This window comes from Ustilaginoidea virens, chromosome 5 (assembly GCF_000687475.1).
Source record: "Ustilaginoidea virens chromosome 5, complete sequence".
In the NCBI taxonomy this organism is placed as follows: Eukaryota; Fungi; Ascomycota; class Sordariomycetes; order Hypocreales; family Clavicipitaceae; genus Ustilaginoidea; species Ustilaginoidea virens.
In genome coordinates this window covers 4517437-4529485 of record NC_057320.1, presented here as the reverse complement: position 1 = coordinate 4529485, position 12049 = coordinate 4517437, and the positions used below count along the sequence as shown (strand labels likewise).

General features: G+C 60.3%; 4 protein-coding genes across 4 annotated transcripts; 3 read left to right on the top strand and 1 right to left on the bottom strand.

The window, feature by feature from the left end:
- Positions 1–2074: 2074 nt before the first annotated feature.
- UV8b_06933 (uncharacterized protein) lies at positions 2075–3678 on the top strand (the record flags this gene model as incomplete). Its single annotated transcript, XM_043144430.1, has 3 exons — positions 2075–2162; positions 2258–2362; positions 2483–3678. The coding sequence occupies 3 exons, from the start codon at positions 2075–2077 to the stop codon at positions 3676–3678; spliced, it is 1389 nt and encodes a 462-aa protein (XP_043000365.1).
- A 1090-nt stretch (positions 3679–4768) lies between these two features.
- UV8b_06932 (uncharacterized protein) lies at positions 4769–6653 on the top strand (the record flags this gene model as incomplete). The annotated part of the gene is made up of 2 exons (XM_043144429.1): positions 4769–6035; positions 6151–6653. The coding sequence occupies 2 exons, from the start codon at positions 4769–4771 to the stop codon at positions 6651–6653; spliced, it is 1770 nt and encodes a 589-aa protein (XP_043000364.1).
- A 994-nt stretch (positions 6654–7647) lies between these two features.
- UV8b_06931 (uncharacterized protein) lies at positions 7648–8301 on the bottom strand (the record flags this gene model as incomplete). The annotated part of the gene is made up of 4 exons (XM_043144428.1): positions 7648–7690; positions 7811–8068; positions 8169–8201; positions 8282–8301. 4 exons carry the CDS (start codon positions 8299–8301, stop codon positions 7648–7650), a joined length of 354 nt encoding a protein of 117 aa, XP_043000363.1.
- Positions 8302–8741: 440 nt separating this feature from the next.
- On the top strand, positions 8742–10435 carry UV8b_06930 (uncharacterized protein; the record flags this gene model as incomplete). The annotated part of the gene is made up of 2 exons (XM_043144427.1): positions 8742–8867; positions 9017–10435. The coding sequence occupies 2 exons, from the start codon at positions 8742–8744 to the stop codon at positions 10433–10435; spliced, it is 1545 nt and encodes a 514-aa protein (XP_043000362.1).
- Positions 10436–12049: the final 1614 nt, after the last annotated feature.

The window sequence follows — 12049 nt, the reverse complement described above, 5'->3', positions numbered from 1 at the left end:
CTGGGTTTGCTGGGTTTGTTGGCTTTGTTGGCTTTGGCCGTGAAATTCGCCATGTTTCGTGGTCCTGGTGCATTGCGAAAGAGAAAGGACGGAGCGTCGAGATTCGACACCAGCGATAGCGACCGAGACAGCAGCATCAGGCATCGTTCAGCTGTCGATGAAATCGACCCGTGCAGCATCAGGCTTCGGGATGCATTGCCAGCCGAGACGTCGGATTATGCGGAGCAGAGCCACCAGGATCAACGTCCAACGCATTACGGGCTCACGGGGGCATGTATGTGCCACTGGACTCGGACTCGTCGCTGTTATGATTTCACCAAGCTCCGACCAGAGTCAGGGGTGGACGCGATTCAACTGGGATCCGGGGAAAATAACTCGTCGACAAGCCGTGGCCAAGGGACGGACCAGCTTGCCCCCCCTGGGAAATCAAACAAGTGAAGACGACGTGACGCTCATATATCAATATTCCCGGACGCTTCAGGAAGTCGTGAGATGACGACGACGGCCGAAAGCTCCCCCCCCCTCCGTTGAGCATTGAGCCGCTTCTCTTTCATTCTAGATTGTCTGGGTCTGGGATGACGAATCACATTGATCGAAGAACCACTTGCACGATATGCAGGGCAAGTGGGGACGAGGAATCTCGCAATACGGTCGGTCTGGTCTGTGTTCTATACCAATCCGTGACCCGTCGACCACGACCACGACCACGACCACGACCACCTCTTTTTGCACAAATAAAGGACGCGAGAGAGATGATGGGGAGAAAAAGGGGGCGGCAAGGCGATGGATGCACTTGAAGGACCAGCCTCAGTGGAAGTTCTCGGTCGACTCGACAGACCAGACCCCTTTTCCAACGAGGCTCGAGGTGAGCACACGTTCCCCCCACCCCGCCAAGCAATTGATGCTGCATGTAGCTAGCTTCAGGGCGCAGCGGGCTGCAGCCGCCCCAAAGCCGCCCCCGTACCAGCCAGCTCGTGCCGTCAGGGGTACGGAGTACCAGACGCCACCACCAGCAAATGTCTGGCGTTTCAAGCATCCATCCATGATCCATCCCATGCATGACAAGGCTGGAAGTCAACGGGTCAGGCCAACGGGTCTGGCCTAGTTGACAGTCAATTGGCCGGTACACTACGGAGTACAACAGAGCTGAGAGCACCCTCTCCAGGTCCCGGCCTTCCAGGCATCAATCAATCTTTCGCTGAGACCGCCAGCACCCTACCCACCCTACCCGCGGCATGCCTGCCAAGAGGTCAATAGCCAAGGTCAATACCAGGCATCTACTGTACCCGTCGAGCGGAGATTGCTGAGATTGGTCAGACGCAACACAATACGCCAACAACTGGTTGTGGGGGACCGATGAGACTGACAAAGACTGATGAGAGTCTGGAGACCAGGATGGACACGGATCCGCCAGCCAGTCAGGTTCGTGTCTCCTGAGAACAAAGCCAAGCTAGCAGCTTGGGTCAACGGCTGCCTTGCGCACCGCACCGGTAACCAACCAGTTGAAAAGTTGACCTGCGACGCCCAATGCAACGAGCCCTGAGCTGGGTTTCCTCAAGGACGCACGCCCCAGTCTCTCCCAGCGTCTTTGCACTGATTCCCTGACCGCATCGTCACCTCTGTCCACCATCAATACTCACTCTCCCTCCTCCGCGGCCACCATTTGTCGCAGCACATCGACAGCACATCGACAAGCTTTCCCCGTTCACTCCTTCACCGTGTACATGTATATACTTGTCTTTTCCGTCTGCGCATGACGCCGCCCGACCGTCCGAATCCATTTCCCATCCGACGGCACGCCTTGGTTTTCCTGAAGCGTTGATTTCGTTTCGTTGCAGCCGGACCTCTCAAGACGCCCGGCAACCCCGGTTGGGATATATACATACTTGCGCAGCCTTGCGAACACTCTTCGGCCTCTCTCTTCTGCCCATCGATACAAAGCTGGTTAAGCTGGCTTGTCTTGGCTCGACTCTTTCCCAATCGTGCGCGCAGCCAACAGGCGGCATCCGTTGTCTCACCTTCCGCCGCACATCTTCCCACCCATCTCCGCGCCGAGTCTGCCCTGTCGAGAGCCATGAGAGGGTCGGTAGCTGCTGCGCCTTTGGCGCTGGCGTTTTGGAGCAGCTGCGCCCTCGGTCTTACTGTGACGCCCAATGACGAGAGTACGTCGCGCCTATTCCTTCCACATCTTGCTTGACACTCGAGGCGCTTTTTTTATTTATTTTCTTTTTTTTTTGCTGACGCACTGTGTTTGAAGACTCGCTCAAGAGCACGGCAGCCTCAATAGCCTACGGCTTGATGAAGTTCTACACTGGAAACAACACTGGGGACACACCAGGCAATTTGCCGGACCCATACTATTGTAAGAAAAAAAAGAAGAAGAAAAAAAGGGGGGGGGGGCGGAGAAGGGGGGCGGCGGCCAATTCAGTGCCGAGAGATGGCCGAGCAACACGGCGTGCGGATCGTCACTAACGCCAAGAAGGGTGGGAAGCAGGGGCCATGTTTGGAACCATCATCGACTACTGGCATCTCACCGGAGACGCGTCTTACAACGAGGCCACCATGCAGGCCATGCTGCACCAGGCCGGGCCCACCAGGGACTTTATGCCAAAGAACCAGACGAGAACGGAGGGAAACGACGACCAGGGATTCTGGGCCATGGCCGCTATGAGTGCCGCAGAGAACAAGTTCCCGGACCCCCCCAGCGACCAAGCGCAGTGGCTCGCTCTGTCGCAGGCCGTCTTCAACCAGTACGTGCTGCGATGGGACCCGACCGAGTGCAAAGGCGGCATGAGGTGGCAGATCTTCCAGTTCAACAACGGCTGGAACTACAAGAACTCCATCTCCAACGGGTGCTTCTTCAACATGGCGGCTCGGCTGCACCGCTACACCGGCAACTCGACGTACGGCGACTGGGCGGCCAAAATCTTCGAGTGGGAGCGGAGCATCGGCCTCGTCACCGCCGACTTTGGCGTGCACGACGGCATCACCATCGACGTCGACGGCACGTGCGTGAGGATCGACCTGCTGGAGTGGTCGTACAACGCCGGCATCCTCCTGCACGGCGCCGCGGCCATGTACAACGCCACCGAGGACGCCAAGTGGAAGGCCGCGGTGGACGGCCTCCTGCAGCACGCCATGTCCAAGTTTTTCAAGGACGGCGTCGCCTACGAGCAGTTTTGCGAGTTCAACAAGATTTGCAACAACGACCAGCAGAGCTTCAAGGGCTACCTTTTGCGGTGGCTGGCGGCGACGACCCAGCTCGCGCCTTACACGTACGACACCATCAAGCCGCTGCTCGAAAAGAGCGCCGCGGCAGCCGCCTCGGTGTGCGTCGGAACCACGGGGCCGCCAAAGTTCAAGGGGACGCCGGGCACGGCCTGCGGGTTCAGCTGGATCCCCGCCGGCACCTTTGACGGGCTGGTGGGCGTCGGCGAGCAGATGAACGCGCTGGATGCCGTCATGTACAACCTCGTGGCCAAGTCGCCGCCGCCGGTGACCGCCAAGACGGGCGGCACGTCCAAGGGCAACCCATCGGCGGGCAGCGGCGGCACCGAGGATCCCACCGTGTTGAAGCCGCTGACAACGGCCGACAAGGTCGGTGCCGGGATCATGACCGTGCTGCTGGTTGTTGGGGCGATTGGAAGCACCGCCTTTATGCTGTTGGAACGCGGGTGATGGCTTTTTGCTTCCTTTTTCTATTCATGTATTTTTGTTCTTCATACATGTGTGTGTGTGTTCTGCATCGTCACTACAGCTTCATGTTCCCTTTGTTTTGGCAGAGGCAGGAGAATGCTTCGTCGGCTTCTGCTGCTGCTTGCTTCTTTCTGCTTGCTTCTTCCCCTGCCTCGTCTCGCTCCCCACGCTCAACGTCGCAGACAGGCGCTCTTCACGGTTAGCATCTTCTGACACGGCGTTACGGTTTACGGTTACAACTTGCGGCCAAGGAAAGCTGGGCAGGTGGAGCCTCCAGCATCGGTTGGATTTGGTGTTTGGAAAGGAGAGGAGCTTGGCCGGACATGCTGCGTCGAGCTAGCAGCGGGTTCGGTTCGTTCATGTGTATATGTGTATATTGAATTGGGTCATGTCGACAATGCGACGGTTGGAAATCATGCCGAAGCGAGATGGAGGTGGAGATTGGGCGACAATGCCTGATTCGGAGCCGCCGCTTTGGACCACCCACGGGCACCTGCATGCATCCAGCACGCAGCTTGACAGCACGCGCTTGACAGCTCGCCAGCTTGCAGTTTGCTGCGCGGATGGAGGAAGAATCAGTCAAGTCAGTCAAGTCAGTCAAGTCAGTCAAGCGTCTAGCATCGAGCGTCGAGCGTCGAGGCGCGAGACTCGAGATTGAGAAGCCGTGCCATCAAATTACCTTGCCGACTCGACTGTTTTACCCCGCCGTCTGCCGTGCAGCTGGACGTGACGTGAAAGCGGACCGTTGCCGCAACCCCACCCCCCCCCTCGCTTGCTTGACTGACTCGGGACTTGAGCAGCGCCGTTTTGCTTTGCCATGTAATGCCGCTGCCTTTCCTCGTGACCATCTGCTTGGTTTCCTTGGCCCTGTTCCCTCGTTGCCGCTTTATCCTCTGCTCATTCCCAGCCGTCACTGTCGAAGCTGCTGCTTCGCTTTCGTCACTTGTTTCTGCCCCTTTACCCGGTCCCTCTCGTGTTCATTGGCAAAGGACTTGCGGCCACGCTGTACCAACAGCGTTTCTGTCAACAGCGTCTCTATCCCTTCATCGTTTTGCCCTCGTCTCGACCTGCCATGTCTTCCAAGCACTTCATCCATGACCCAACTCATCTGGTCAACTCGGCTCTCCACAGCCTCACAATCACCAACCCAAACGTGGCCCTGGACTCCGCCTCCAAAATCATCTACCGGCGTCCCAGTCATGCACCCACCCGAGTATCCGTCGTCTCTGGCGGAGGCTCCGGCCACGAACCGTCATTTGCCGGCATGGTCGGACCAGGCATGCTTTCTGCCGCCGTGGCCGGCACCATTTTTGCCAGCCCATCCGCCGAGCAGGTCCGGGTGGCAATCACCTCGCGCGTAGATGCCGCCGAGGGCGTCTTGGTCGTGGTCATGAACTACACCGGCGACGTGCTCAACTTCGGCGTGGCTGTCGAAAAGGCCAAAGCCGCTGGGCTCAAGGTCGACATGGTCGTCGTCGGCGACGATGTCGGCGTGGGCAAGGCCAAAGCCGGCAAGGTTGGCCGGCGGGGGATCGCCGGGACCGTCCTCGTCTTGAAGATTGCCGGCGCCTTGGCCGCCCAAGGCCGGTCGCTGGAGGAGGTTGCCAAGGTTGCCCAGCTGGCGAGCGATAACCTCGTCAGCGTGGGCGCGAGCCTAGAGCACGTCCATGTTCCCGGCAGGAGCGTCGGCGCGGACTCGGAATCCGACGGCGAGGTCGAGATCGGCATGGGCATCCACAACGAGCCGGGCTCCGGACGCGCCAGGCTCGACTTGCCGCAGCTGGTGGGGGAGATGCTCGCCCAGCTGCTGGATCCGAGCGACGCCGACCGCGCGTTTCTCGACGTCAACTCCAACGAGGTGGTCCTGCTGCTCAACAACCTCGGCGGCGTGTCCGCCCTCGAGATGGGCGGCATCACGACCGAGGTCGTCTCCCAGCTCGGTTCCAAGCACGGCATACGGCCCGTCCGCGTCATCTGTGGCACCTTCATGACCAGCCTGAACGGACTGGGGTTCAGCATCTCCTTGCTGAACGTGGTGAACACGGACATCGGCGGGCCCGGGATGGTTGAGCTGCTCGACGCCGCGGCAGAGGTCACGGGCTGGTCGGCCCCCATTCGCAAGGAAACGTGGGAGGCCAAGAACACGGCCACGAGGACGGAGCACCCCGGCGCAAACGAGGAGTCGAAGCCGAGCGGGCTGGCGACGGATAAAGATGCCGCACAGGCCAGGTTGACCACGGCGTTGGAGAGAGTGGCTGCTGCCGAGCCAGACATTACCAGATACGACACTGTCGTAGGAGACGGCGACTGCGGAATCGGGCTGAAGAGAGGCGCAGAAGGTGAGCCATTGGTTTCCGACAGCTACATTCTACCCGAACGCTCCGTTGGCAAAGGCAGGGCAGACGAGCGAAATCATCGCCCATGACGCCGGGGGAGCTAATCCAGAGCGAGCAGCCGTCCTGAAGCACATCAGCCAACGCCCGCTCACGGGCGACGTCGTCGTGGACCTCTCATCCATCATCCCCGTCGTCGAGTCCGCCATGGACGGCACGTCCGGCGCCCTCTACGCCATCTTCCTCAACGCGCTCGCCCACGCGCTCGCCACCCTCGCCCCCGGCACAGCCTCCCCCGAAACCTGGGCCAAGGCCCTCAGGCAGTCGTGCGACGCCCTGTCGCGGTACACGCCGGCCCGGCCCGGCGACCGCACCCTCGTGGATGCGCTGTACCCGTTCGTCGACGTGCTGGAGGAGACGGGGCGTCTCGAAAAGGCCGCGCAGGCGGCGAGGAAGGCGGCGGATGAGACGAGGGGCATGCAGGCGAGCCTGGGGAGGACCGTGTACGTCGGCGGCAGAGGCTTCGAGCAGGTGCCTGATCCGGGAGCCTTTGGGCTGGCCTGTTTCCTCGAGGGGCTGGCCGGCGTGAAGGGGAACGCCGAAGACGGCTGGGAGAAGATATGACTGCGCTTCGCGTGCTTGTTTTCGCAGCTTGACGAGGGGTGTTGGGATCAGCATTGGATGTTGTTGGAATCGAAGCGATTTTTTTTTTTTTTGTTGAAGAGTATCGAGGGACTGCCAATCGCAACGACGAGGCAAGTAACGGAGACGGGCGGAATACCATCACGCCTGCTGTCTTTTATCCCCAGCCCTCTCTTTTGCCCCGTTCCTCTGTTTTTTTCCTTCTTTTTTTCCGGACTGCGGGACGGCGTGCGGTAAGCCTCGTCTTGCATACTCCCCAGGCGGACGTTGATGCCGCGCGCAACCTGCTTCAAGCGGTAGTGTAGGAGACGAAGAGACGGACCTGTCCAGATGAGGGTTGGGTTGGGTTGGGTTGGACGTTGTCATGAGCACGGTCGTCGGAATGGGGACGTGTCGCCATAAAGGCGGGAAGGGTTCCTGTTGATGCAGGCCTAGGATATTGCTGAGGACCAGGGTGTTTTCCCTTAGAATGGCAGCGGGGAAGGGGTTACCTCGTGCAGATCAGGAGATAGTATTTGGGACGACTAGATGGTTTTTTTCCTATAAAATGGCGGTGGGGATGGGTTTCCCTTGATGCAGACCTAGGAGATATTGCTCTACCGGACGGTCCCCCCCCCCCAAAATGGCCACAAGAAAGGGTTATCCTGATATAGAACTAGGACACATAACTCTGACCGGACGGTTTTCCCTGTAGAGTGGCGGCGCGAAAAGGTCCCGTCAATACAGATCCAGGAGACATGACTCTGAACACCAGACGGGCTTCCCTCCAAACCCAATCTCTTTTCAACGCCTATATCGTTCATGCCCATCCGCAGCTCGAAGGGTATCCCGAAACGGGAGACGTCATCCACACCAACGGGACAATCAAACACCAAGAACCATTCATCAAAAAAAAAAAAAAGGAAAAAAAAAAAAGTCTTCATGCCAGCCATGTAAATCGCAATGCGAATATTCCCCCCTCCCTCCGCGCCCCCCCTCAGCTCAGCAGGACGAGAATGACGCTGTCGCCTCGCAGAAACCTAGACACCATCAAGTCAGCAAACACCACTCCTTGAGCCCCTTCCCCTCCCGCCCCTCCCCCCTGGCTGCTGCGTGCGCCAACCGCGGGCACGGCGCCGCGGGGCAGAAGCGCATCTCACATCTTGCTGATGAAGCGGTCCTTGTTCACGGGCCGGCCCTTCTTGCCGTCCGCCAGCCGCGGCGTCTCCGTCCACATCTCCTTGACGTTCTCCAGGACCATGTTGCAGTGGCGGTCAAAGGCCTTGACGCGCGCGAGCAGCTTGCGGTTGTTGCGTATGGAGATGAGCACTTGGGTGTGCGACTTGACGGCGGTTTGGAGGATGGACAGCGGACCCGAGGTGAACTCGTGCTCTTCCAGCTCGGCGATTTCGTACTCCCTACGTGGGCCCCGCGGGCAGAGTTAGTCAAGCCGTCGAGGATAGCCGACATGTCGGAGAGCACGAAGAAGGGTCAGACGCGGGGGGGGGTGATGCCTACGTGAGTTCGTTGCGGGGCTTGTTGAGGAGTTCCCTGGGACGGCGTTAGACATTTGGGGGCGGGAGGAGGGGATTCTAGACGGCGCGAGAGATGGGGGTGGGGGAGAAGAGTACTGGATCTTTGGGTCCGCCATGTTGAAGCTGGGTGTCTTGGCTATGGGGAGGTTGGAGGTTGCTGGTTGTTGCGCGCGATCGCGAGGCTGTGACCCTTTGGGCTGGGGAAAAGTTCCAAAGTTGCAAGGCGGTGGGCTTCAGCGGCAGCGCGGACCTGATTGGCTGGGATGACTGGCAAATGGTGGAGCGGGGATGGCACCAGGTGCCGCCGCAGTTTATAGCGGGCTCCCAAGCCTACCAGACCAGCTGACCAGACCCACCAGACTGTGCATAACGTGCATAACGTGCATACTGTATGTAGCTGGCAGCAGCAGCTGGCAGCAGCAGCCGGCAATCAGCGGCAAAGCCGCAATGTCCCCGAGATTGATTGAACTTCTTGGTCAGGCGCGAAAAAACGCCGCCCTCTCGTCTGGCAGCACCCAGCGCGGCCAACTCACCACAAGCCCTCCGCCCAAGATAAATGCCTTTCAGAGCGCTGAATCTCGGGCGCGCCTCCGCTGCCAATGCCGCGAGCCGCAGCTTGCGAAGCAACCTCGTCATGGCACAGCACGTCAGAGCACCGAGCCCCTTTGCAGCAGCTCGACCCGTACGTCTACGTCCCAGGCTCCTCCTTGTTTCGTTCAACGACGACGGCCGTTTGTCCCCCGGGTCCCTGGCATGGCACAAGCATTGCTAACGGAAGTTTGTTTTTCTTCTTCTTCTTCTTCTTCTTCTTCTTCTTCTTCTCCTCCGCAGCTCTCCAACGAGGCCACGGCCATTAGAGAAGTTGCCGGCGACGAGGCCAACGACGTCGTCTTCGAGAGCAAGTACGGCCTGCGCACCGTCATGCTCAACCGACCCAAGAAGCTCAACTCGCTCAACGGCTCCATGATCCGCAAGATTGTGCCCCGTCTCGTCGAGTGGGAAAAGTCCGACATGGCCAACATGGTGGTGGTCAAGGGCGCCGGCGACAAGGCGCTCTGTGCCGGCGGCGACGTGGCCGCGCTGGCCCAGTACAACCAGGAGGCGGGCGACGGGTGGAAAAAGTCGGCCGACTACTTCGGCCTCGAGTACAAGCTCGACCACTACATTGCCACGTACGCCAAGCCGTTCATCGCCTTCATGGACGGCATCACCATGGGCGGCGGCGTCGGGCTGAGCGTCCACGCGCCGTTCCGGGTCGCCACCGAGAGGACCGTGTTTGCCATGCCCGAGACCACGATTGGCTTCTTCCCGGACGTGGGGGCGTCCTTCTTCCTGCCTCGCCTGAACGGGGCCGTGGGCACCTACCTCGCCCTGACGAGCGAGCGCCTCACCGGGCCCAACGTCTTCTACTCGGGCATCGCCACCCACTACCTCCACTCGGCGAGCCTGCCCGACCTCGAGGCCCGCCTGGCCGAGCTGCGGTTCCGCGACGACGACGGCCTCGCCAAGAGGCTGGCCATCATCAGCGACACGCTGGAGGAGTTCTCGACCGGCCTGCCTTTCGACCAGCCGATGCAGCCGAGCGGCGCGGTGCGGCAGGCCATCGACAGGTGCTTTGGCAGGGACAGCGTCGCCGGCATTGTCGCCGCCCTCGGCGAGGAGAGGGGGGAGACGGAGGAGTGGGCCCGGCGGCAGCTCGCCACGCTGCACAAGCGATCGCCCACCTCTGTGCATGTGACGCTGGAGCAGATGCGCGTCGGCGGCCGGTGGGACATTGCCGAAACCTTCCGAAGGGAGCACCGGATCGCCAGCCGCTTTATGCGGCACCACGACTTCACCGAGGGCGTGACGGCCCTCCTGGTCCGCAAGGAGAAGCCCAGGTGGCAGCCCGAGTCGCTCGAGGCCATCCCGCCCGACCAGAACGTCGCCCAGCCCTTTTTCGACTTTGACGACGACGACGGCGGCGGCGTCGCCCCCCTGGAGCTGTTCACGGACCGCACGTACTCGGAGTATCCCCATGAGCGGCTGGGCGTGCCCACGGAAAAGGAGGTCAAGGGCGTCGTGAGCGGCAGCGACCGCAGGTACACGCCCCGCGAGCTTGTGGATGCAATCGTTGCATCGCGCAGGGGACGCCAGGGCATCGCGGACGTTGTCAACGAGATGATCAGCCGCAAGACTACGGTGGACGGCCAGGGCAAGGTGCGGTGGTTGGACGAGGAGGAGGACTCTTTAGCAAACAGCCGGTTGTGAGGGGGGGGACAGGGGCAGAGCAGAGCAGACGCGCAAAAGGGGAACGACCGAGGCTAGCCGTAAATATAGGAGTGGCATGACGAGAAAATAGAAAGAAAGAGAAAAAATAAAAAAAAAAAAAAAACCCCCCGCATCGAGCCAGGAGCTCGCTGACTGCGTGTGCAAAAAACAAGGGATTGCAGCGAAAAAGCGCTGCTGACTAGATGGCACGGAAAGCGAAAGCGTCTAAAAGTTGGCTGGCGATGTGTGGTCGTTGACGTGCTGGGTGGCGCGCAATGCGCGGTTGGGGGCTCGGGGGCCGGAAACAACATGCCAGGCGCTACGTGGGCAAGGCTTACGCGGCGGAATAACTTCAGCGGGTGTGAGCTCAGTGTGCGCGCTGAAGAGAGAACATTGAAGGGTTCAGTCTGGTGGTGGTGGTGGCGACTTGAAAACGCCGCGCCACAAGCTGTGCTGTTCGAGCTTCAGCAAAGGATGGTGGGGGTGGGGGCTGCCGTCGACAATGGATGGATGGATGGGTGGATGGCCTCGTGGAGGTGGGGGGGAACCAGCAGATGCCATCAAAGAAAAGGAAACAAGTCTGGTGTCTGGTGGACGGACAAGATGGATGAGTCCGAGTCGAGCACATGATGGATGGCTTTGTCGACTTGGGGGAGGGGGGGTTCGGACGGGTCAAGTATAAAGAGGAAGGGCCACCCGGCTCAGAACGAGCTGGCGCAAAACGTCCAGGCCGACACGACATCGACAGGTAGGCAGGCGCCAGCACGACAGGGGTGAGACCGAGGCCGAGGCCGAGGCCGAGACAGACATTACACAATACACGTACGATTTCTATTGCGTTGCATTGCGCTGCGCTACTCGAGTCGAGCCATCGCCAGCTGCGCCGTTGCGCTGGTTTCTGCCCGGAGCCGTGGTCCGGACGAGAAACGCCCCCCCCCCCCCCCTATCGCCGGAAGTGGGTCCCCAGCCGGCGCTGCTCAACGTGGCCCCACTACTCGACTCCACTCGACTCCACGACTTTTGCTGTGCGACTGCGACGCGTCGCGGTGACCTCTTTGCACTTTGAACAGGGGGCTTCCCAGACTTCAATCTCTTGCAAGCAAGCAGCCGGCTTCATTGGCCCAGCAGCTGCCGTCCCTGCATCTGCAGTGGGTCACTGGATCTTGGCGGCCAGTTGAGACCTCGTGCCAGTCCCTCGCCAGCCGGCACCGCCAGCCGGCACCGCCAGCTGTCGGCGCCTCTGCCATCTGGCACAGAGTTCACCTTTTGTTTATTTGTTCGGCGCTCCAGCTCACCGTGCGTCTTCCTTCAACTCCTTGCGTGCCCTCGCCTTTGTTCGTCGGCATTTCTGCCAGCAGTCAGCTCGGCCTCTGATTTTTTCCTTTTGGGCCGCGCATTCAACATCTTCTCGATTGAGTGACGCTGAGTCAGTCGTTGCTCGCTTGCCGCAGCTTGTCGCAGCTTGCCGCGTTGTGGCTGCGACAAGCTTTGAATTACAGCGGTGTATCCACCAACACGTACCACCAGACGCGTCAATACCAGCGACCAGCGACCAGCGACCAGCGACCAGCGACCGGCAAACCGTCTGGTGCGTGCGGCAACCAGCCCCAGGCT